Genomic DNA, 25528 nt, shown 5'->3' with positions numbered 1-25528 from the left:
GTCATTACCTGTTCCGCCGTCTGGTTAATACACATGAAGAGATACTCATTGATGCCCTCTAGCTTCCCATACAGGGGGAGCTTCTGTGCTTCCTTCCATAATTCCTAGGGAGAGACAAAGCTCAATATCATTTCTTCACATAAACAATAAAGAACCATAGAGAGTGAAGACCTTGTGTCCTTCATGATGGTAATAATTATAGGTACTACTCAGAAAACCATAATTTGCATCACATATGCAGAGAGAGAGAGAGAGAGAGAGAGAGAGAGAGAGAGAGAGAGAGAGAGAGAGAAACTTAACTGAATGATATAACATATCTACATATCTCACTTCTTTTTCTCTTTTTGGAGGAGGAGGGGGGGGGGGGGAGGGGGAGGTGTCAGAGATACCCCCTACCTGTTTAATCTGCTCCAACGTGGCATCTTTGTAGACCAGGAGGGGTACTAGGAGCCCAGTGGGCAGCAGGCAGTCCACATTAATACAAGGGTTGGAGTTCTCCGTGGACCAGTAATCCAACTGGTAAGGACCCATGCTGCTGCTGCCACCTACACTTCCATCTCTCACTGCTCACGCGGGGTTATAGATGGACAACTTCACTGCACATCTGGAGCAAAAAGGATAAACATTTTCATGATATAATCAAGCTGTCAGAACAGGATAATTTCAGTTCCCATATTTGCTACTCAGAATTTAAAACAACTGTAATGGCGACCTTTACATGACAGCTATAACAACACTTGCCACGCCTAGCCAAAGTTGTGCCAATTTGGGTAATTACCCTGATTTTTGCTAGGCCTATATTTAACAGAGAGGTGGCTACAGTGATGACTAAATCAGTGACTTACTTCCATTAAACTGCAATCTAGTTAAACGAGCCTTTTAAGTTTCTAATACCCAACAATGTTCTTTTTTTTTCTCCACCCCTCCAAACATTGCCCTATGCCTGCTTTTTACTTCCTTCTAGATTACTGGAATCATATACATCTTATTTTGACAAACATCCATTATCACCTGCCCTACTTAGCGTATCTTGTCTTACGTCCTGAATTTTTGACATTTGATTACAAAGAGGAAAAAATGAAACCCTTTGCAATTATATCTTGTTGCATTAACTGAATTTTTGTGGTTTAGTTACATTAAAAAATTCCTCAAAATGGTCACATTTAATTAGTTTTCCCTCCTCATTCCAAGCAAATGTGTCATTAGTTTGACCCAACAATTTGTTCCCTTACTGTGTTTTAAATTAATAAAGATAAGAATATTCTAGGCAAGCCTTCTGTCTTTAGTTCATTCATCATTTTTGTGATCGCTTTTTGAACCAACTGCATTTCAGTGGGAAAAACTGAATTAATATATATAATATAATATGCAACTATACTACATAATATTTAAATATGTCAAGCTCCAACAATTCTACTGTCTTACAATATCCAGAAAAGAAAAACACCAATGAAATGAGTGCAGTAAAAAACATGAAGTGTAAAATAAAATTCTTGACGAATTTTAAATTACACTAAGCATATATACTGAACCTAGAGGCTAACTAGTCCATACATAAGAAAATAAAGCAAAAGAACAGGACTGCAAACAGAAAGGTGGTACACATACCGACTGCCATATAGATATCCAAAATTAAAGTTTCCAAATTTACTGTCAAAACCTTATCACTTTATCAGTCCGTGGGTCACGCTGATACAGCCAGAGGGGCATTCACACTAGCAGCCAATGGGGCATATCTGTTACAATCCAGCTGACGTTAGTACAGAACTTGCCAATGCTGTTGGACCGAAAACTATTTGGTCCAATTCAGTTTTACATATATTGATAGTAATCTAATCAAATAATAACTGGTCTGAAGCATTTCTTTATTGTTTTAAAACAGATCTGCGACTAAACATTTCAGTTCACCGAAGACATCAAGAATTTTGGCCTATAATGAAGACAAATTTTTGGACTGAAGTTCTTTAAATGAAATTGACCCAGACTTGATTTAAACATTTCGACTCATGCTGTGGACATTCCTCCTTGATTACAATTATGGAAGAATGATGTCACTTGGAGCGAAATAGATTAGCGTTAATGGAAACAAGTGTAAACACCCAAAATGAAATAACAACACGTAATTAATAAACTCGGGGTTAATGTATCTACCTATAACAATAGGTTCACGATTTATCAGTCCAAGTGATTAGCCCTCCATAATCCTTATCTGGTCCCCTGATTACAGTGTATTTAACATAGTCTAGGTTAAAATACAGGTATTTAGGCCAAACACTTTATATAAACGATACCTGTGCGTGTGAATATGTGTGTGCATGCGCGCAAGCATGCCTGTTTGTCACAGATTATCTACATCCAGCCTTAATCCATTTTTTATCAAACAAGCAAGAGTACAGCTGTGCACATTCCATGTAGCTCACACAAATCACCAATGACTACCAGTTTTCTGCACAATTTAAATGAAATGCACATGCTAAAAAAATTAATTATTTGCCCAGTCAGCTGTACACAAGACTTTTAATCTGCACCTTCTTCAAATTTCAGATTATAAACTTGACCTATTAACCAGTATCTGTCCATTCAGTTTGTAATAAAATGAATAATCACAAGTCATGCTGTTTAAAACTATATAACACTAATAGCATAAATTGGAACATTGTTTTACCAATAATGATAAAACATTGGACTTGAGAGAGAGAGAGAGAGAGAGAGAGAGAGAGAGAGAGAGAGAGAAAGAGGGAGAGAGAGAGATCAACACCACAAGCAAAGCAGTCACTGTTGTCTTTCTGACATATTTAACTACAAGGTATAACATTTCAAACACAGTTTAGCAGTTTAGCGACTAACAATCCCATTCCCATCCACTGCCTAGTCGCAATGGTTGGTAAAAACTAAGATCTAATAAACAGAAAGATTGGACAGCGGCATTTTCCCTTTGACCAGACGTTCGTACGGGTAAACATTGCTCTATTGTTCCCCTTAAGTTGTTTTGATAGCCGGGCTTAATTTTAATCCCCATTGTACCTAACCCGTGTTTAGCGAATAGCGTGATTTCTCGTGCATTCTCGCGGACGCCACATCGTCGTCAAGTAGATCCGCCATATTGGATAAGCAATGGCACACGAGTTTTTTTTTTTATTAAAAAGTTCTAAAGATGTACAGTTTGTTTACATTTCGTAGTTGTCTTAATACTTTATATTCAGAGGAGGCAATACCCAATAGCGCACTCCCTGTAACAAAAGCTGCCATTTTATAGAAATTGACTCAACGTGGAGATATAGCCGGAAACGTGACGAGATCATCAACGTAACAGATAGTGATATTCGATGCCGTTTTGGACAATAAGGTCATGCTAATCACTGGGAGAAACTGAATGGTGAAGCTACACCAAAACAGAAACTTGATCTGTTATGCATGTTTGTAAAACTTTGTCACTATTAGCGGTCATTCTTTTAGAGCATAATCAATTCAAATTCACCAGAATATTCGTAGCAAATCAGTGAAACAAAAAGGACTGAAAAAAAAATCCTTTAAGAAAAAGTAGTTTTTAATTTCACTTTCACAAACACTAATTTGGGTACCTACTTCATAATGATAGTGAAAGGTAAGACATATCTTTATACTGACAATCAATAAAAGTAAACTCGTTTTTTCATATTTATAAAGAACACATGCAATATAGTTTCCTTGCGACTTCATAATCATGCACATATTTTTAAACTCTGCAAAATCTGTTTTGAAACAAATGTCTTTTGAACATCTTCCACAGAATGTATTGGAAGAATAATATGTGTAACAATTTTGTTTGCCATCTCACTAAAAATGACTAAATAAAAGATGATTGCTAAAAATTATCAATATTTCATCAGATTTAGCATTTAAAACTGATCATTCATTTCTGGCTGATATAGTAACATAATACAAGTCATATTCTGTTCATACGCATTTTATTATAGATTTAATAAGGCACAGATATTGAAATGCAAATAAAAATGTTAACACCTTTAGATACCACTGACTGTTACACAATCACAACAGATAGGTAATTTATTTAGGAGTACTAGTTTCACATGACAAAGAATTATAGCATTTTCCCCCTATTTTGACTTGTTTCAACATTAATATCTCATTCAATAAAAATTATGCACGTGATGATAATATTTATCTATTGTTAAGAGCACTACTGACTAATTCCAACCTAGACTTGTCAGAAACTAAACTTCAGAGTTTACAGAAGGGAGACAATTTATAGTGATATATTTGTTTTTCATGAAGAACAACATATGGCTAGTTTCAAGGTGGTCCATTTGCTGAAATATCAATGTGCCTGTCAGGTTCTTGAGTAGCACCGAGTTAACTTGACAGAGGTACGTCGTCATCAGAATCACTTCCATTGCAACATATATCTGAAAAAATATTATGACACAGTTAAAAAGATGCTGACGTGTTAATTGCTCATGTTATGTTAAAATCCACGGTACGGACAACACTGACCTAGCTTTTCGTGCACTTGTAAAACTATCGAGCAAAAATTAAATATTTAATTTCGGGCAGCTTACCATTTTGCTTATTTAATACATCTGTGTGTCTTTTTGATTGTTTACAATCACTTTGCAAACTTGACAGTGGTGCATCTAAATCATCTGCAACACTTGCATTATGACATTCACCCGAAATAATAAAATAATATTTTACTGTTAAAAAGGTTCTGACATGTGCTAGTCTCTTATTATTTGTCATTTGTATAATTCCACTCAATCCACTGTGGTGATTGCACCTGCCTTTTTGTATCCGATACTGGTAATAATGTTGTTGGTACAGTGGAAATCCGATACTTGTAATAATGTTGTCGGTACAGTGGAAATATCTTACTGAGCATGACACACAAGGGACAGATTGATAGTGCCCATGTATGTAAGACATTTTACTTTCAACTCCATAAACTAAAAAGTTCTAGTTATAGACCAGAAAGCTTACCTTTTGATTTTGCTGCCAGATTTTGCTCTTTATTTTTTCTCCTGCGGGCCTTGACCCATTTTAATGGCATCTGAAAACAAAACAAAACAAAAAAAAATAATAAGGATGTGAGGCACATTTTCACGCAATCTTCTCATTACTTAGGTATAAATCCTGGATAAAAATATCACCAGTTGTAGTCCCCGCCATCTTGTTTTATTGTCATCTTTACCGATAAATATTTCTAAGAAAAAAAACTAAATTTGAGCTAAGTTTGACCCTACGACCTTCCACTACTTTTTTAGATGAACACAGGTTAACTGCCAATGCATAGTACAGATCTAATTTCGTGTTCGGCTGTGCATTTGAAGCCCATCGATAACAAAAGTCGCCGCCATCTTGTTTTATTGTCATCTTTACCGTTAAATATTCCTAACGAAAAAAGCTTAAGTTTAGCTAAGTTTGACCCTACGACCTTCTTCTACTTTTTTAGATGAACACAGTTTAACTGCCAATGCATAGTACAGATCTAATTTCGTGTTCGGCTGTGCATTTGAAGCCCATCGATAACAAAAGTCGCCGCCATCTTGTGTTATTGTCATTTTTACCGTTAAATATTCCTAAGAAAAAAAGCTAAATTTTAGCTAAGTTTGACCCTACGACCTTCCACTACTTTTTTAGATGGACAAAGTTAAACTGCCAACGCATTGTTTAGATCCACTTTCGTGTTCGGCTGTGCATTTTAACCCCGGCGATTATGATCAGCACCGCCATTTTGCTTTATTGCCCGAAGTATTGTTTAAATTTTCATAGAAAACGAAGCTACTATAAATTAAATTATCAACCAATAAAACGACAGTGTTATTCAGTCATCAGTAATATAAAAACCAACGTACATAAAGTTAAACTCCCCGTGTTAGACCTTAGGTAACAAAGCATTCAAACTCGCTTGTCTGTCGCCATATTGCTAATTTGAATGCAACAACGGATTGAAGGCAAATTTTCACGATAATATCTGCTCCAAAATATTGCATATTTTACACACAAGTGAACCCTGTTAGTTTTCCCTTCTGCACATACATTCTCAGAGAAACTACAAGACTAAAAGAGGTAATTTACCTACCTTGAAATCGCCCACATGCAACAGAGCTCTACCTGCGCACGATCACAACGCGACTGACTACTTCCGCCGTACGAACGTCTTTCCACAGTTAATCGGATTACCCTTTGAAGAATCGCCGAGTGTCCAATCTTTCTGTTTATTAGATCTTAGGTAAAAACAACAACTTTGTTTACTCATCAAACATGTCAAGCACCAAATGTTTGAAATGATCTGTTATAAAACGATACTGGAATCAATATGTCTGGAATAAATGGTGTATTTATAGCTAGGTGTAGCCTTTTTAACGTCTGAATCAGTATCGCTTATAGATATATATAGTAATACTATCTCCATATTTTCATACCATATCAATTTTTTAAATAAATTTTCTACATTTTGGGGTCCTAGCTTAGAGACATCCTCCATCCCTTCTAAAAAGTCTCATCATAAGTCAGAAATTAACAGTTAACACAAAAAAGTTTTCCCTTGTCCAAGATAGTAAATATGCAAAAATATTGCAACCTTGTATTAAAGCACAAAAAATATCTTGAAAACATTTCTTTCCACACATATTATCTCATGTCTTACAAATTTCAAACACTTCTCTTATTCACCATATTGTTTTCATTTTCAAGATATCTCCTTTCAGTTGTAAACAAAAATTTACAAATGACTGATACAAAATAAAGTGTCAACTCCAAACATTTTGAATAAACAGTAATCATTTTGAGGTGTAAATATCCAGGCACTGTTTGGGTTATGTAATCATCAGTTTTGCTTCTATTTAGAGAGTAATTGCCCCACCTGAGATGATGCCACAGTGTTGTTTACAACACAAAACCTCCTTTGTTGATCTGTAAGGACACACATACTTAACCTGACCAAAGACATGTTTAGACTCCTAATTGGAGATCGTAATCTGGTTAACTCAGTTGACAGGATGACACCCCCCCCCCCACCCTTGCTTCAATAACTACTTGACTAAACTAATGCAATGTAATAAAGGTTTGTTGCACAAGGTTAAAAATCTGTATAAAATGCACCACAAAGAAAAAGAAAAACATTATAATTTAAATATATGATTTCACTTTCATCTTAAAATAGAGCACCTCGCGAGTCAAAGTCAAAACATCACCTGAAAAGATTAAGGCCATTAGACTGGCATAAGAAGCTCAATACCAAATCATTGGAGAATAATTTTTTGGAAAAAATTTTAGTCATTAGACCTTGGTTGACAGGGAAAGTCAGTGTAAAGAGAGTTAAGTCCCTGGGAAAACAATAATTGCATAAGTGACCTATATAACTTCCTTTGATCGTACCGCTTATATACATATTTTAGCCAAGGTACTATAGTATGTTAAATGTTCAATCTAGCATATTTTTTGCTTTAAAATGCTAAATCTTTGAAATAGTTTGAACAACACTGACAATCTGTCCAACAACAAATACAAGTTTTAAGCTTTATATTATTTTCAACCAGATAAACTGAGTTAGACATTTGCATTTAAGTTATAAGACAAATGAGATTTATGGCGACATTTTCAGCACATTTTATTGAGTTTGATATTTCAGTTTGATAAATATATAATGATAACCTTATTATTTCTAGATCACAGGTTTATCCTTGACCATGTTATCCTATATCTATAACTTAACTGACTGACCTGGATTCATTCAGGTCCCAAATGATTGTTTATCGGGGTACAAGCATAAACAAACAACTCAACAGCTTTCCAAACAATTAAATGTTCTAGCCCACATTCATGTGATCCTAGCCAATATGCGTCTGAATTAAAAGATACATGAATAACTACCTACTGTGATAATTTACTTCAGAAAAGAAATCTTTACAAACTACTATGTCATCATTTTAACAGTCAATTTCTCCTTTTTCCAACACTAAGTAATTAACAGAAATAACCACTCTCTGACTAGATAGAAAGTATGATATCACAAGGACCAGGTTAAAATGTTTTGTCTTGCTTCACTGGCTTCAGAACTGGACTTTGTGGTCTTAAGTCAGGCTTTGTGGTCGAAAGTCAAAGAAGCCAAACAACAGGCCGTTTTACTGAGATAACAAAGCCACAGGCTAAACTTTTCACGAATACATGCATCAAAGTGAAACTGTAGATTTTCTAAGAAAGCAATACAGACTAACATGAAAAACTGAACTTACTATACATGTATAAATAGTATTGTGCACATTATTCATTCTACTGAATGTAAAAGAAAACCGCAAGAAAAACACCATGAAAAATAGATATACTATGCCATTATATGTGACCCCAATCTCCTAAAAATCTAACACAATCTGGCTTGCTTTTATGCTAAGTTGCGAGACTTTGGGTCATCTTCAATGTTGCAGTGGGTGGAGGGGGGGGGGGGGTAACATGGGGGGTAACGTCCCAAACAGCTGGAGGTATCTTTGCAAAATATAGATGCATGCAGAATTTGAAATTTGAATTCAGAGCATCAGTTTGTGTTAATTTTGCATGGGAGTAAAACTGTTTTTTGTGATTCAAATGTTTAAGTATCCCGTTCCTCAACGCGCGAGTAAAGACTGATAAGACTGAATTTGTAATACAAATAATGCACGAAAAAAAAAAATAAAATAAAATTGAGACTGAAGAGTCGTCAAATAACTCACCCCGTTCAACAGCTGATGAATAAATAAATTCTACATAATATCCAAAAAGAATTTCCTTATATGTGGAGAAACAAAGAAACATTTACATAGTAACTAGACTTTAAAAACTTCAAATAAAGTCTTCCTGAAAACTTCCGAGAGAACGAAATTGTGTGACCCAATTTACATTCAAAATTAGGGCAAGTTAGTTTTAAAGCCTGAACCCAAACTCACCTGCTTAAAAACCAGTTGTATGTCTTCTTTACATCTTGTTTTGTATCTTCTTATCTTGAAATGAAAGAAATGCTTTGTAACATATTTTTTGTTTGACAAAGTTCGTTTGTACCTCTTCCTCTTTAAGTCTGAAATGGAAATGATAATGCACCGATACGACAAGGAAGTCACATGACAAGCTGAAAACATGGCGCTGGCTACTGCGGACTGGAATCCCTTAGGGGAAGTCTTTTACAGGTATGTCCCGTGCTGGCAGACGCTTTATACTGCAATAAAGTGTCGTGCATTTAAATGTCATTATAATTTTATTGGCAACAGAGGTGATGATTCTTTTTTAGCTAAGCGGGCCAGCTGCATTTTCTTGTTTTGTTTCTGTTGATGTTGCCCCCCCCCATCCGCCCCCCCCCCTCCCTAATAATTCCTGGCATTTATATGTGATATTACCAGGATTAAAACAGTTAAAAGCAACACAGGGGATGGTTCCATAATGTAATAATCATCCAACAATAATTTCCCAATGGTGCAGCCTCATAATTTATTACAAAATTAATGCTGTTGAATATAATTCATTCAAGTATTTCCGTCACACCTAAAACACTGTCACATCTAACATACTTGAATTTTAATGCCTATGCTGTTGTTTCATCAGGAAAACAGAGCTGTATCAGATGGAATGGATGCAGGACTTGTACAAGTATAATGTCGCCACGGCACCATATGGAGGTCCTATAGGTAGAAATGATTGACAGAGTCACTGGGGATGTATCAAGTTTAAGTTAATTTATTCAGTATGACAGGCCCAGCTTTCCTGAAGCACAGGAAATACAAAATCACTGGGAGCCATTCCGAAAAAAGTAGCTGTTAAAGTAAATGGAAGACTGTGCCTGTTTCAAAATATAAGCAGATTCTACTTATTTTAGACCCTAAAGTAACAATTTGATATAAGTGGACTAATATGGCTTAACCAGTTTTTATGTAGGCATAAGAGTATTTTTCGGTCTTTTTTTTCCAGCCCTGATCCAGGATGAGAGTAAATTAGTAGCCAAAGTGCAAGGAAACATCAAACCCACAGTATATATCTATTCTGCTGCTGGAAGAGAAATCACCAGGTTCACTGTGAGTATGGCTGTGTTCAGATTAAAAGTCACCAATCTAGCAAGATCAACCTACAGTGTATCTCTTTAGGGATTCTTGCACTCAATCTAAACAGCTAAATTGTCTGGACTGCCACCTCCAGAAGCTAGGATGTAATTACATTTCCTAGCTTTTGGAAGGGATGGCCCTAGACAATTCAGGAGAATTCAGGAGAAACCCCACAGAGATGGATCAATCCTGCTGGACCAACAATTTTTTATCTGAACACAGCCTAAGACATATGCTGTGTTAGCCTCTGCTCAGTGGCAATTGACCAGTAAATTTGGCAGGGGACTAGTGAAATATGAAACAACTTTGAAACTACTAATCAGATAATTGGAAACAAATTTGAACAAAATTACTGGAAGTATGTCACAAAATGAAATTATACAATGTGTGGAACATTAAAAATTCTCAGACCGGTTCATAACAGAAGATATTATTTTTCAGTAGCAAAAATGACAACTATTTCTTTTTTAAATTGGATATCATAATTAATTAGGTAATTAAATTTCTGAGTTTTTTTTTTTCTTTTTCAGTGGAACAGTGGTCGTGTTATTCAGCTTGGTTGGTCAAACACGGAAGATCTTCTTTGCGTACAGGATGATGGCAGTGTACTGGTCTATGACATATTTGGAAATTTCAAGAGAACCTTCAGCCTGGGAACAGTAAGTTGGTCAGAGATTAACTGACACACAATCATTCTGCTCCATTGTGATTTTCAGAAAATTATTTTTTTTACCCACTGATATTATTTTCATCGAAAGCTTTTGACAGTGAAACAAACAAACAAAAATTAAATCTGTAAATTTATGTATTGACCAGTTATTGCATTTCTGTTGCATTTTTTATATTAATAAATTTTTTAATTGTTAGTGAACCTAGTGGTGGTGATCATGCTTTTTAGCATTTTGTCACATTGCATCATAACTGACCAAAAACCCTAAGGCTAATTTATCCCCTGTCATCCTCATGATCTCCTTTATGTCTGTACATTTGACAGCATTTGCTGCCTTCTTTGTTTACAGGAGGTCAAGGACACCAAGGTGCTGGAAGTGAAGATATTCCAGACAGCCAATACTACGGGGATTGCTGTACTGACCAGCACATACAGGATATTTGTATGTAATAATATTGAAGACCCCAGAGTAAGAAGACTGGCTGAGGTGCCAGGTAAATAACACATGTCGTTCTCAGAATGAGAAGATCCCAGTGCTAACTGGTCCACAGCTTAAATATGGCAGACCTACATGAAAGGGAGACCACTTAATCCTGTAATGGCCTCTCCTTTTTTAATTACTCCAAGAAAATTATTATTTTTCATGTCTTATGCTCTACACGTGTTTTAACTGACAGGTCTCCAAGCTCCTCCCAGTAGTTGGGCCATCATTAACCAGGACAGACAGACCAGAGCTCTGGTGGCAAAGGAGAATGAATTGTTTTTACTGGACCATGGAGGACAATATCAACAGCAGGTGAAGGTTACAGATACTCGGTCATGCCAACAACCAACTTGTAAACTAGAACACCTGTGAAACTTGAAACATAACTTAAAACTTGACTTCTTCAAAATTACTTTGAATTTTTATTATTAAGTGTCTTACAATTGCTTTAAAAATTAGAATTTTTCCTACCATCATTTCAGACAGTAGAAGTGAGTATCTCAGTGGAGTCATTTATAGAGATGTCAGTGTCCTTCAACAATAAATACCTGGCTCTGTTTACAAACACAGGGCTCCTGTGGATCGGCTCTGCTGATTTACAGGTGAGAAGATACATTGTAACAGTCTTGTCATTGTGCTGTATGGCTGCTGATGTCATGTTCCAAAGTTAATATTTAAAAGTTGGGCTGGGGAGGGTGGGGTGGGAGTAGAAGGGGATAGGAAGGGTGTTTCTTTCTCTCAAAATTACAAGGCCAGACCCCCTCTCCCCCTGGGGTAAGGTGGGGGTAGAATGACTAGGGATGGCTGCTTTTTTCTCTCAAAAAAGTCTACCCCATCCCACCTCTACAAGCATGCCATTTTGTCAATAAAAATCCCAAATTTGCATTCTATTTATTATTTTTCTCTGCAATTGAAACTGCTTTATTTTTCATTTTAAAGAAGTGATTAAATATATTTTCTGTTGCAGAAAGTTTACTGTGAATTTAATACTAAAAGTGCAGTGAGACCCACACAACTTTGTTGGTGAGTGCCTATTATTTTATTTATTTATTTATTTATTTATATTTTATCAAAGTCATTTACAATATTTATGTCACTGAATACACAAAAGTGCAAATACAATACCACACATTTCAATACATGTTGCAATCAATATACTTTGCAGTGTTCTTTTTACACTTAAAATCTATTATTTATAGACAAAAATAAGAAATAAGAGCTAATGTGTTTGTGCTCCTAATTCTGACTTTAAAACTAAGACATTTTTGTCAAAGCCAACTTGACACTGTCTAATAGTGAAGTATGCTATCTCAACAGACAACTTACCTTCTTTTCAGGTGTGGTACAGGTTCTATAGTAAGTTACTGGGCAGAGCTAAACCTGCTCCTGATGGTAGGACCTTCTAAAGATTGGGTGAAATATCCTTTACTGATTTTATAAAATCTTTATTGACATGTTAAAACTCTACATGTTATTAGATTCTTATGGTAGTCGGTTGAAGTGTTTAATGTCATACGTTTTAGGCAAAAAAGTCAGTTACCTTTAAGTTAGATCAAGGAGTTACAACAGTAATAGATAATGCTAAATATTTATTGTACTATTATATTGATGTGTGAAAAAAATTACATGTTTTGATGACATTGACATTTCATATTTTTGTCAGAGGAATGCTGATGTCCGAATTTGCGGAAATCAATCTGTGAAAAAATTACCTAATATTCTTTGGCATGACTTCATTAAAAACCATTTTAAAATGTTTGTATTATCTATAAAGATATTTAGACTGTAAAGCATGGGAATCCTTAACTGTTTCTACATACAGCTATGATACTCCAGTGACTTTGGTGCAGGAAATAGATGGGCTCAGAATCATAGGGAATGATACACATGAATTTTTACAGAGAGTTCCACGTAAGTTTATCAGTTAGAGAGAGAGAGACACCTGTAAAAGAGCTAAGAAGGAGAAAGAGAAAATTTTCAATCTACAAAGAAACACAATGCTGAGTTGATTGTTGAAAATTTTGGATACCAAGTTAAATTATGAAACTTTTTAAGAATTAATTATTTTTAGCAAATTACTTTGTTTTTGCCATTTTCGTTTCCAGTTCTCTGCACAAAGCAATCCAAATTGTATTTTTAAAAATATTTTAGTGTATTATTTTTTTAATTCCAGCTGTTGTTGAAGAAATCTTCAAGATTGGTTCTATGGCTCCTGGTGCCATGTTATATGAAGCTTCTAGGGAGTTTGGGGTGAGTCGTGAATCTTGTTCTTGGATGGCCATGTTATTAATTCAGATTTTGTGCCTCACAGAAAGTGTGGTAACATTATTCATTGTAATTTGAAATAATTAATTCATTTGTTAACGAGGCATTTCACAGAGTTTGAATATTATCGAATTGCAAGGGGGTATTTAATCAGGTTTTTATTTAGAAAAATAATAAATTACTGGCAAACACTTCTGAGTTTCTTTTATATTATTTCAAGACCTTATCAAATACATGGTTTCTTGCAGAAACTCCTTGCTAAAATGAACTTTGTCTTAATCACCTCTCAGTACTTTCAAATCATATAATAAATTTTTGTGTGAATTTTAAATGAAACTAGCTTAACTGCTATCTTTTTGTTTTATTTAGAAAGGAAGTCAGCGAGCAGACGAATACATCAGAATGATCAAGGACAAGTTGGACTTGGCAGTTGAACAATGTATAGAGGGCGCTGGTTATGAGTATGAGCCCAAGAGTCAGAAGGCACTGCTCAGAGTAAGCTAAAAGTATAAGGCTCTATTCCCATAGATTTTAGATCGATCTATCCCCGCGGGGAGTCTCACTAGATTACTTTCAGATAATCCGACTTAAATGTCTGTCCCGCCTACTACAAGCTGTAAGGGGGTAATTAACTTTCGTGTCCGCCCGGCTGACAGCTATTTAGCGTGAACCCCCAGGGAGTTAGGTCGATCTAAAGTAGGTCGATCTAATCTATGGAAATGGGGTGCAAGTGGCTATTGAAAGATTTATTTGTAGTAAAATGCTTAGATGTTCATGGCATGTTTGCCTAGAATCAGTAAAGACAGACTAAATCTACCATGAAAATAATTTTAAATTTCTTTTCTTCACATCTTGAAAATGCTGCATTCTGAAATGACTTCAAATATGAATCTGAAACTCTTTTGACACACTTTTTCCAGATAGTACAGCTGTACATTTTTTTATGTAGCATTGACCTAAAAGTTAATTTTGTACTGTAAACCATTTTATTTATTTTCTCTTACAGGCAGCGTCATTTGGAAAATGTTTCCTGACAGACGTGAGACCAGAAACCTTTGTGAACATGTGTCAGATGCTGAGAGTGCTGAATGCAGTTAGAGATTACACTGTGGGTCTACCTCTAACCTACACACAGTATCCTTAATTAATGACTTAACAGTGTTGTAAAATAACAAAAAATGATTTAAAATTTAATTGAAAAGAGTAAGGGATATAGGAGGTTATTTTTAACATGAAATAAGGTTAGCAAAATAAAACTGCTTCTTCTTACACGTATCACTTTACATTTTAATTGAATCTGATTCATTTTTGTTTTTAACTAAATTAAAATTAAAATACTGTTGTGCAGTTACCAAGAAAACATAACTTTGTTAACATTTTTGAAAAAAAAAAAACTTAGATAATTTACCTATTTTATTAAGTTTCAATTAGATGTTATTTTGTTGTTGTTGTTATTGTTGTTTTTTAATTTTAGAATTATCAAGGTAAGATCTATTTTTCAAGCATGACCTTTATTGACTTTGACCTGACCAGATTGCAATCATTGACCTTACCGGTGCTAATAGACAGACTGGTGGTGCGGCGCCACTACCCCCTGGCAGTGAGGATTTGTCAGTATCTCAAGATACCTGAGGCAGATGGCGCCAGTCGTATCATGGCGCACTGGGCTTGTTATAAGGTTTGTGATCCATATTTGTAACTCTATTGAAAGAGAGGGAAGGGTACTCTGTTATTTGGATATTAGTGCTGAACAAAATATATGGTTTTACTAATTTAGCATATTTGTGAGGGGGTTTATGTATAAGAAATAAAATTCTTAATAAATATCAAAAATTCTTGTTTTTGTAGCCAAGATTATTTTAAGATTTAACTATCGTGTCACCAGCACCAGAGTCTTAATTGGCTGTCTTAAGTTGTTTTCCTGTAAAGATTTTGCATGACCCTTAGATATACTCAGCACATGTAAACTATAGAAAAAAATTGATTTGGAATGATTTGGAGAAAACTAAATATCTGATACATAGTGTATAAACTTGTGTGTTTCAGGTTGAACAAACTGGCGTTGAGGATGAGGCCATAGCGCGTTCTATATCTCAGAAGTTGGGCGACACTCCTGGTGTTTCGTATTCTGAAATTGCTAATAAAGCTTTGGATGTGGGCAGACCTGAGCTGGCAACAAGGGTACATATAATGGAAAAAATTGAAATTTTAGTTTCTTTTCCTTCTGTCCATTTAGTCCTCTTACTTCTGCAGTATTCTCTATTTGTTTCTCCTAATAAAATGAATTTCAAAATGATTATCTGACAACCATTTTCCTCTTCTAAGCAATAACCCTCAAGGTTGGTATTTACTCATAAGTCATCTGCTGTTTCTTTTGGTTTTTAGAAATAAAAAGGCCAATTAATGTGTATTGATTCATTTTAAGGTAAATTGTAAGTTAATGCCATCATAAATTTGGAAGCCATTTTGGAGTATGTCCTTGCCTTTTTTCTTTTTCTTTCTTTTTTTTTTTTTTTTGAACAGATTTATTTCTACAATAGATATACATAGTAAATACATTCAAAGCAGGCGGCACGTTGCCACAGCATTATGTGCTTTTCTTTTGGTGAATCAGATGTAATTTTACTGTTAGTTTATTTCTTTTCAGATTTTTTTTCTCCATTTTGCTCTCTTTAGAACTACTTACACCCCATTTCCATAGATTTTTAGATCGATCTATCCCTGTGGGGAGTCTCACTAGATTACTGTCAGCTTGGCCGGATTAAGCGTCTGTCCCGCCTACTAAAAGCTGTAAGGGGGTAATTAACTATGGTGCCCGCTCGGCTGACTGCAATTTAGCGTGAACCCCCAGGGAGTTAGGTCGATCTAAATCTTAATCTTTAGATCGATCTAAATCTCTGGGAAAGCACCCTTATACTCAGATAGTTGAGCTTTGATTTGGTAGTAAAATGACAAATTGCATATTTGGTGTATGTTCACAGTCTTTTCATCCTCATTATCAGCTGTTGGACTATGAACCCCGTGCTGCAGAGCAGGTTCCCTTGCTGATGAAGATGAAGAAAGAACAACTTGCCTTGTCTAAGGCAATAGAGAGCGGAGACACAGACTTGAGTAAGTAAATTTATTGCCTGGCTAAGCCAGTAGAAAAGGGGAGACACATACAGTAGTTTAGGTTTGAAAACTAACTGACAGTCTAAGCCAATAAAAAGGGGAGACACATAACCCAGTACTTAAGTTGGTAGACTAAGAGCGCATTCTCAACGAATTAAGCCAGGCTTTACAAAGCCGGTGACCTAAAAATGGCGGACGTACATGAAAGAAAAACCGCCTAATCTTTTAATAGTCTCTCCGCCTCTCACACGCCTCCCCACACGTCGTCCCTGCGGGGTACAGTAATTAAATCTCGGCTCCGAACATTAATATTTCCGTGAATATCTCTGGTGATATTATCTCCATAGATAGTCGATTCATTGCTGCTCTACGGGCCAAATTATTCCTTTTTCGTCTCTGTTTTCAAAGATAATAGAACAGAAGAGCTTTTTTCCTTCGATCGCCTTCAGCCGCCATGCTTTCTTCACCATGAGTTTAACTGATGAGCATGCGCACTTAATATTTCTCAGGTAGCTTCCGCATGGCGAACGGAGACGCGATTTAATTACTGTACCCCGCAGGGACGACGTGTGGGGAGGCGGAGAGACTATTAAAAGATTAGGCGGTTTTTCTTTCATGTACGTCCGCCATTTTTAGGTCACCGGCTTTGTAAAGCCTGGCTTAATTCGTTGAGAATGCGCTCTAAGGGACCATTTCCTAAGATATTTGGATCGATCTATCTCCCTGGGAAGTCTCACTAAGTTGCTATCAAACTAGCCAGCTTAAACGTCTGTCACGCCTAGTAAAACTGTTAGAAGGTAATTATCTTCACCCTAGCTGATTCGGTAGGCGTGACAGACATATAAGCCTCTTGAGCTGATAGCAATTAAGCGTGAACCCCCAGGGAGTTACGTCGATCCAGATGGATCGATCTAAGTATGGGAACCCAGTCTATCTGGCCCTGTCTGAATTGATAGAAAGTAGAGACACACACCTGAGTAAGCAGATAAACTGGCCCTGTCTTTAACAGTATAGGCTGGTAGCATGATTTATGTGTACCAGCAGACACTGTTACAAGTCCCAAATTGCATCCTAGATTCCCAAAATTTATCCCTTCCAACTGAAGAGGAAGGCAGAACCATTGTTCCTTCCCCCTGCTTAATTAATGTCCAACCATGACTTTCAGATTATGTCGGTAGATAACCCAAGGAACTTGTTCATTATTAGAAAAAAGTGAGTAATGTTGAATATACATGTATGTGTGCTTGTGTTAATTAAATCACATATTAAAATCGTATATTTTCAGTGTATATGGTGATACTGAACCTTAAGGAGAAGATGAGTTTAGGAGATTTCTACATGACCATCAGGAACATGCCAGTGGCACATGCTTTATATTTACAGGTAATAATAATAATAATAATAATAATAATAATAATAATAGTTATGTGATAATCAAAACTCAGATCAGTTACATAGTACAAGATATACTAGTAGGTTTATTTAATGCCAGATAAATGACGTCAGCCTGCTTTACAAAGTTTTTGGGGTCTAAATGGATCTTTTCAATCCAGAGAAAAGAAAAAAAAAATAAATAATAATAAAAATAATAATAACAATGATAATGAAGGTAATAAATAGAAGAGAAAAAGCCTAGACAAAATGCAAGACATGCAGTTGATCTTTTCATGAAATATATTGTAAATAATTCCAGTATTGTCGCCAAGAGAACCTGAAGAACCTGCAAGATCTCTATTACCAGGAGGACAATTTCCAGGAAGAAGGGGACTGCAGGGTCAAAGAGTGCTACACAGAGGAGGTAAGTGCCAGGATGCACATTTGTCAGCTTGTCTTGAATTTCAGAATGAACAAATTTTATCATTGCACATGGCAAGTTGGCTGCAGTGCAAATGCTGCAGTGAGCCTGGTGTTAGAAAATAATAATCAATTTAATTATAGTAAGTGTTATTGTTAAAATATTTGGAGTCTGAAGTTCATTAAAAATGCTCAGTTGAGTTCATGGAAACTAAGTACAAATAAATGGTGAATAATACATTTTGAAAAACGTGCTCAGAAAATTAAACGCCTTTTGAAAATGTAACTGTTATTGTTTAAAGACTGAGAGTGAGATGGGTTTGCAGAAAGTTCATTATAAAATGGTTAAAGTGTAAAACTCTTCAACATACAATTCCAGCTCAGTGGGTACATGTCTTTATTTCAGCGCCTAGAGTCCCGCATAGACTGCCTAATGGCCGCCATGGAGTGCTATAATAAAGCCAGAAATGAGTGGGCAGCTAAGGTAGGTGGAGTTGATTGATTGATTGATTGATGCTGAAAGAAAGAAAGAAAAAATAATGAACAGAAAATATAGAAGTGGTAAATACATATGGACCATATAGAAATGACTGAATAAATTTGTAAATTAATAGGTGAATAAACAGAAGAGAAAAAATCATACTTTTGGCTGTTAGAAAGTGAAAACTTTTACTACTTTTTATTTGGCAACATAAGCAACCCCAAAATACAGAAGGCCTCCCAGAATACCACTTTTCTGTCCAAATGTTTGTAATATATGTCTTCGTTGCAATTATGTTTGAATTATATAGTATTACATACGCAGATATTTTTCTAGGTAACAGAGGAACAAGTAAAACTTCTAAAATACCAGCGTAAGATGGAGGAGGAGCTGAACAAGCCGTATCTGAACCTGTCCCTACATCGCACTATGTACCAGTTGGTGAAGGAGAACAACCACAAGTTAGCCGAGACGCTGAAGAAGGAATTTAAGGTTCCAGATAGGAGGTGAGTAGTTTTGAAAGTCGAAGGGGTATACCCCCCTTCCCACACTTAAAATAAAAAGAAAGAAAAGAAAAAGTTGGTTTATGCCTTGAAAAAAAGAAAAATAATAAGCTTTTTTTCTTATTTGAAAGAAAAACTACTTTAGAAAAACATCAAGTAGAAAGTAACAGTCTTTCCATTCCTTGGAAAGAAGAGAAAGAACTTCATTTTAAAAAAGAAAGTATGAAAAGCTGGTTTCATTTGCTGTCATATTCAAAAAAGGGAAATATAATTTTTAGTCGAGACCCACTAATTTTTGCAAACTACCAAGCATTGCACTGCATTTGCTTCCCTGGAGCCACCTTGATAATACTGTATCCAGTTCTAATATTTTTGACCTTATTTTGACTATTCTAAGAATAATTCAACTAACTTCAAAGCAAGAAACCAAATTCTTAGGTTTGTTGAGTGTTCAAAGAAAAGAACCAAAGAATAATAAGTAAATAAATACAGTTCTTTGAATTTTTCTCACCATTTTGAAATTTGATATAAATGCATGAATATTTTAGCCCACATTCATATTGTTGCCATTAATAATTCATTTTCCAATATGGTATTGTTGTCTTGCAGTGTAGTCTAAAAATCTGTTTATCTCTTTGTTACCTTATGTCTTTCACTTTGGAATATTATGATTAATTCAAAAGCCCCTCTATCTGAACAGGTGTGATATGTGTTAAAAACATTGAAATTAACCCCTTGCTAACATTTCCAAGAGATGGTGTAGTTGTGATTGTGACAGTTGTGACTCTCACCCAATGCTGTATGCCATTCAATGGGTTGCTACAGCTGTGATGGTTGCAATCGCAGAGCATTGTTGCCTAACTGTGAGATGAGATTTGGATATGTTAGGCAACAAGGGGCCCACTTGTTGATTTACATACTATGTAAATCATAAATGACAGGACAAATAAAAGAAAAACAAGAACAATAGAATTTCAGTCCACTCCTTAAATTTTTTCAAGGTACCTACTATGCATATGAACATGTTTTGAATTAGTTTCATTTATAACATCTTATTTCTGGATATCTAGCTATCATCCTACTGGTTTTGTTAATTTTTTTATTGAAACTTTAAAAATCATAAAATATGTACTTAATCCTTTTGTTATTATAAATGTTTTTATAAATTGTTAAATTAAAATATACTTGTTTCACTTACAGAATTTTAATCAAATCATTCCATAACATTGAGGTTTTTTTTTTTTTTTTTTTTTTTTTTTTTCTCAGTTTATATGCAATTAAGAGAAACGGTGTACATTTTTAAAATATGTTTATCTTATATTTTCATTGTCATTTGTGTATCAGTGAATTATATCTTTTCACCAAGTTGCCTAACTGTAAAAAGTTTGTTTTTAAAAATTAAGTTGCTTCTTAAGAAATTAAACTTGACATTGTTCTCTTACGAGGCACGATAGTTTGACCTTTCCCCAGACACAGGGTGAGATTTTTTCAACTGTAGGCAGATTTCTGACTTTGTTGGAGCCAAAGTGTCATTGGCCTGAGTGGCCTCCTGGACCCTTCCACTTATTTGGAACTCTGTCACTAAATGGCAAACTCATCAGACAACCTTTTATCATGTCTGAATTGTCCAAGAAACTCTGTGCCTCGATAAAAATGAAAACAGGTTTAGAGTTATAGGGCTAATTCCCATTGATACTCTTGGTCTTCGTACATGGGGGCTATCGCTGAATGCAATTAGTTTAACACAGGGGCTGATTTAGGCTGCTTCAGGGTCTTCCGGATGACGGTCAGATTTTCAAGTTTAAATTGACGGTTATCTAATTTTTTCTGTTGGAAGACGGTCAAAAATGGAGGATGGATCAACAAAGATAATTTATAGGGCTGTCAGAAAATGTCTCTGGATCTGCCCCTGTAACAGATTAACACACCTTCTCCTGGCATTGAGTAGAATAACAGAAAGTTGGGGATTATATGAGTTGAAACAAGAGTTGTTTAAATCTGTTAAGCTGATTGCATTCAGCGAGAGTCCCCAGGGAGTTGGACGGATAGTTTCAATGGGAATGAACCCATAGTAACCATTTTTAAGTGGACTGGTGAACATTTATCCTTTGGAGTTTACTAAATTTTCGCCTTAAAGTTACATGTGAAGCAAGCGTAGGTTCCTTGTGACACATAAATACCACTTCTGCTAGTCTCATATGAATTGAGTAAAGTCAACATGTCAAAGGATAAACCAAATTAAACACTTGATCAGCTAAAAAAAGTTCTTAAACTGCACCTGCTTCATATTACCCATTTATCTATCTCTCCAGTTCTTTTAAGTATGACACTTAACTGCACATGTATAACACAGAAAAAAAAGGAGAAAATATCTGATCTGTTTTTACTACTGTTTTCAGGGGAAATATAAGATGATACCCTTTTGGCATTTTTAAAGTTGTGCTTTTTGAAACTAAATGGTGGCATTTGGTCGGAATTAGTGGCAAAGAATTAACATCTTAATATTATGTTACTGAAAGGCTAAAAGTTTGTTTTTTTTTTTATTATTTTGTAAAATTGTATACAGATTCCTACCCCAAAAGTTTGAAAAGACGTACTAGAGCCCAAGGTATTCAGTGGAGACAAAAGCTCCAACTTACACCTGGCCATGTATGCTTAACTTTTCTTCGTGGCAGGTGCTTAATTTTCTGAAATTAACAGTATATCTGTTATTGTTATGACAGCTGATAATGTCATTTTTTATTACGTTAACTGTAAACACCTGTCACCCAAGAAATTCATGTAATATAAATGTACAAATGTAACTCCTCTATTTATTTATACCACCAGTGCTTATTATTATTATTATCATTACTATTATTATTATTATTATTATTATTATTATTATTATTATTATTTAAACTTCAGATTCTGGTGGTTAAAGATCCGGGCACTGGCGGAGGCAGGGGATTGGATGGAACTCGATAGGTTTAGCAAAACTAAGAAGTCACCTATTGGTTATGAGGTAAAAATAAAATGTTTTAAGTTATGAAGAAACAAATTGAATGATTTTTTACATAGAAAAATGATATTTAACATGAGTTTTACATGAATATCAGCCATACTATTTTAACTTTTATACAGACAGAATGCAGTAACAGTTTCCTTTGAATTGTAAAGAGTTGACTTTAAAGGGATAACAACTCTTCGTTTGAGATTCATATTTCACAATAATTACTTTGTATACAACACATAGAAAATATTGTTAATTAAATTTTACCACCAAAACAGTATTTATCACAATTATTCTGAAATCTGCATTGAGGAGTGGATTCCTCACCCTGAGCTTCAGAGATAAGTTAAAACTTACATGTACCTCTACACTAAGTTTCAAGTTATCTCTGAAGTTCAGGGTGGAATTCTTTAATCATTGGTAAGTATGGGGAAATTGTTGTTTAACCCACGACATCCATTCTTTTTTTTTCCAAAAAGAACAGTTGTTATCCCTTTAAATTAATGAACAGGTAGGGATATATTTCGGGTAAAGTAAAATATTTTAAAAAGAAAGATTTGCTTCCTTAAAATTTTCACATTTGTTAAGGAAAAAAGTTTTGTTTTTAATTACAAAAAGCAGTTGCTGCTATCCTGATATATATGTAAGAGTTATAGAGATAGTTTTAGTGAAATTGTGAAATTAATTGCAGCCATTCATAGAGGTGTGTATGGAAAATCACAATCGTTTCGAGGCCACCAAATATCTCACCAGAGTGGCGCCAGAGAACAAAGTCAAGTGTCATGTTCGAGTGGGGTAGGTTAAAATTATCATGTAATCTCCAATATTTTCCACTTCATTTTTATATAATAAATCTTTTTATCATGTTTTCTTCTTATGTTATCAAAGTTTCTGTTTTTGTGCCAAAGGAGATTCTTTTTCTCAGGTTCTCGCTCTCTCTCACCCCTTTTATTCTCTCTTTCTCTCTCTCTCTCAACTTTTATTCTCTCTCTCTCTCTCTCTCTCTCTCTCTCTCAGAGAGCAGAACATTGAAAACTGAAAACATCTTTTCATTAGATTCATTCCCAGAGTGAAATTCTGAAGTTTGTGGAGTAAAACAAAAGTACATAATTAATCCAAATAACAGTTTCTTGAAAAAAGTTTAATAGACAAGTTTACAATTGAAAAAAATTATTGTGTACCCTAGTATCATTGTTGTTATTATCAAAATTTTTAGTCAAAGACAGAGGTTAATTTGTTTTAATTTCAAAGCTCAGCATTATTTATTTTCTGACAGCAGAAGCAATGAATGTTGAATCCTTAAAGATACAAAAACCTATATACTATTGAATTCACCCTATATTTAGGTTAAGATTTTTTTTTTTTTTTGGGGGGGGGAGGGGGGTGGGGGTGGATATAGCTTTTCATCCAAATGTTTTTAAGTTTCTTTTTTTTTACAGTTTCCAAATATATTGTTGACTTGAACCCAAAAAACTTAGTTTCATGATGTTTTAGTACAACCATTTAAGGTTAGTTTAATTAATGATGTCTTGTTGCCTTATTTTTTAGTCAGTTGAAGGAAGCAGCTGAGATAGCATTTCAACAGAGAAATGAGGAGGAGCTCAACTTTGTCCTCTCCAAGTGTGGACCAATGCATAAGGACGTTGTTACGCAAATAACGGGCATGAAATCACAGCTTGGCGCTAAAAGATAACAATAGTGTTTTATTGGACAAGCGTATCAAATTGACCTCAAAACAACAGAAATGCAGTGCGAAATTTTCACACTGCAGGGAAATTTTTAATGTATATGTACCATGTTGCATTATGGGATACGGTATGCTCATCAAGCAATGTTTCAGTGTTTTTTACCAACCCATCTTTTGACAAGTGTTGTATACACATTGGCGCACAGATGGTGAAAGAAAAATTGCAACTAGAAATGCATTCCCACACTGATGAGCCTGTTGATTGCATTGTCTCTTGCAGAATATCATCAGTTGAAGACTGTGTTTTAACTAATGCTGCTAAGTCTTTATCGTACTTGTGTTGTCATGGGCACAGGAAAGATAGACTGTTGCGTAAGGGTGTGATCATCTTAGACAATTCAGTAAGTTGAATGGGGCTTTTTATACAGAAGTTAACAGTGACAGTGGCACAAATGACTTAATGATATCAGATTTGACATTGTTGAACAAATTGTGAACACTGTGTTCCATTACAGATCAAATGAAAAGTTGTGAATTGCTGGGATTTACAGCTAACTGTGGTCTACATGTATTTCTCTTCCATACTGGGGGTCTAGCCTACATATTTTTGTTTTAACCAATTTAAAAAAAAATGTGCAGATCAACATCTGATTGGTTGTCTTTGAAAACAGATTTTTTTTTTTTTTTTTTTTTGCCTCAAGAAAAAAAATCTGTAGCATCTGGTTGGTCCAAAATAAAATTGCTGTTATAGCAAACTAGCTTCAGAACTGGCTTTGATGGTGAATTTTTTACTCAATATTGAGCAATTTATGTTAATTGGTGTAATTCATTTTCTTACTTGATTATTTGCGGGTATTTAGTTTAAGGAACTCACCACACGTTTGAAAATCCCCAATACTGGTAGTCAAGTTTATATCTTTCAATTATACAGAATTTAAAGGTTATTTCCACAATTCAGATCTTAAAAACAATAAAACTCATTAAATCATGTTAAGTAAAAGTTTGTCTGAAGCATACCTAGTGTGGTTACTATCTTCTCAGTTTTCATGGCAGATCACAATGTATATATTATACATGGTACAGGGCCCCCATTCAAAACACCATGTCATTGCCATGTGTAAAACAAAGCCATGTAGGTGAAGGTCCAGAAGGTTATGTTGTTCTATTTGACCAGCCAGTGTGTCATTGTAAACTAACTTATGAAATTAAAAATGTAATTAGACATCTTATCCAGATGCAGGGACAAGTCAAGCAAAGATTCTTGAGTAGGAAAAAATTTCCCTTTACCACAATGAAATTGAAATATATTTTAGACAGTATATCCCTAGGAGAATTCTTTTAATAGATTGCCTTTACAAATATTATTAATTTATTGATTTATTTGTATTTTCTTTTCAACATTAGTGAAGCTGTTCCCATTATTTTGCTTGCATGACAGTCACATTCCACAAAGAGGGTTAAATAAATAATGGAAAAACAA

At 35.0% G+C, this 25528-nt stretch overlaps 2 protein-coding genes across 2 annotated transcripts in view; one reads left to right on the top strand and one right to left on the bottom strand.

The window, feature by feature from the left end:
• The window catches only part of LOC106161530 (phosphatidylinositol 4,5-bisphosphate 3-kinase catalytic subunit delta isoform-like), a 24933-nt gene extending 15860 nt beyond the window's left edge, over nucleotides 1-9073 (bottom strand). The window contains exons 1-3 of the mRNA XM_086995033.1: nucleotides 8919-9073; nucleotides 397-604; nucleotides 9-104 (exon numbers count right to left, since the gene is read on the bottom strand). Of these exons, the coding sequence (XP_086851159.1) occupies nucleotides 9-104; nucleotides 397-531 (231 nt within the window). The 5' untranslated portion in view covers nucleotides 532-604; nucleotides 8919-9073. The remainder of the gene's footprint in view (nucleotides 1-8; nucleotides 105-396; nucleotides 605-8918) is intronic.
• Nucleotides 9044-25528, top strand: LOC106161529 (vacuolar protein sorting-associated protein 16 homolog). The gene is made up of 23 exons (XM_086995034.1): nucleotides 9044-9155; nucleotides 9568-9650; nucleotides 9931-10034; nucleotides 10592-10720; nucleotides 11081-11225; nucleotides 11409-11527; nucleotides 11698-11817; nucleotides 12183-12238; nucleotides 12553-12636; nucleotides 13035-13126; nucleotides 13389-13465; nucleotides 13850-13975; nucleotides 14487-14614; nucleotides 15014-15158; nucleotides 15527-15661; nucleotides 16483-16591; nucleotides 17877-17974; nucleotides 18285-18389; nucleotides 18792-18869; nucleotides 19203-19372; nucleotides 22277-22373; nucleotides 23053-23156; nucleotides 23910-25528. The coding sequence occupies exons 1-23, from the start codon at nucleotides 9106-9108 to the stop codon at nucleotides 24052-24054; spliced, it is 2499 nt and encodes an 832-aa protein (XP_086851160.1). The 5' UTR covers nucleotides 9044-9105; the 3' UTR covers nucleotides 24055-25528.

Source organism: Lingula anatina, chromosome 9, assembly GCF_051362555.1.
Source record: "Lingula anatina isolate TDL-2025a chromosome 9, LinAna3.0, whole genome shotgun sequence".
Classification (NCBI taxonomy): domain Eukaryota; kingdom Metazoa; phylum Brachiopoda; class Lingulata; order Lingulida; family Lingulidae; genus Lingula; species Lingula anatina.
The sequence above is the reverse complement of the archived record's forward strand: the minus strand, read 5'-3'. Positions and strand labels throughout refer to the sequence as shown.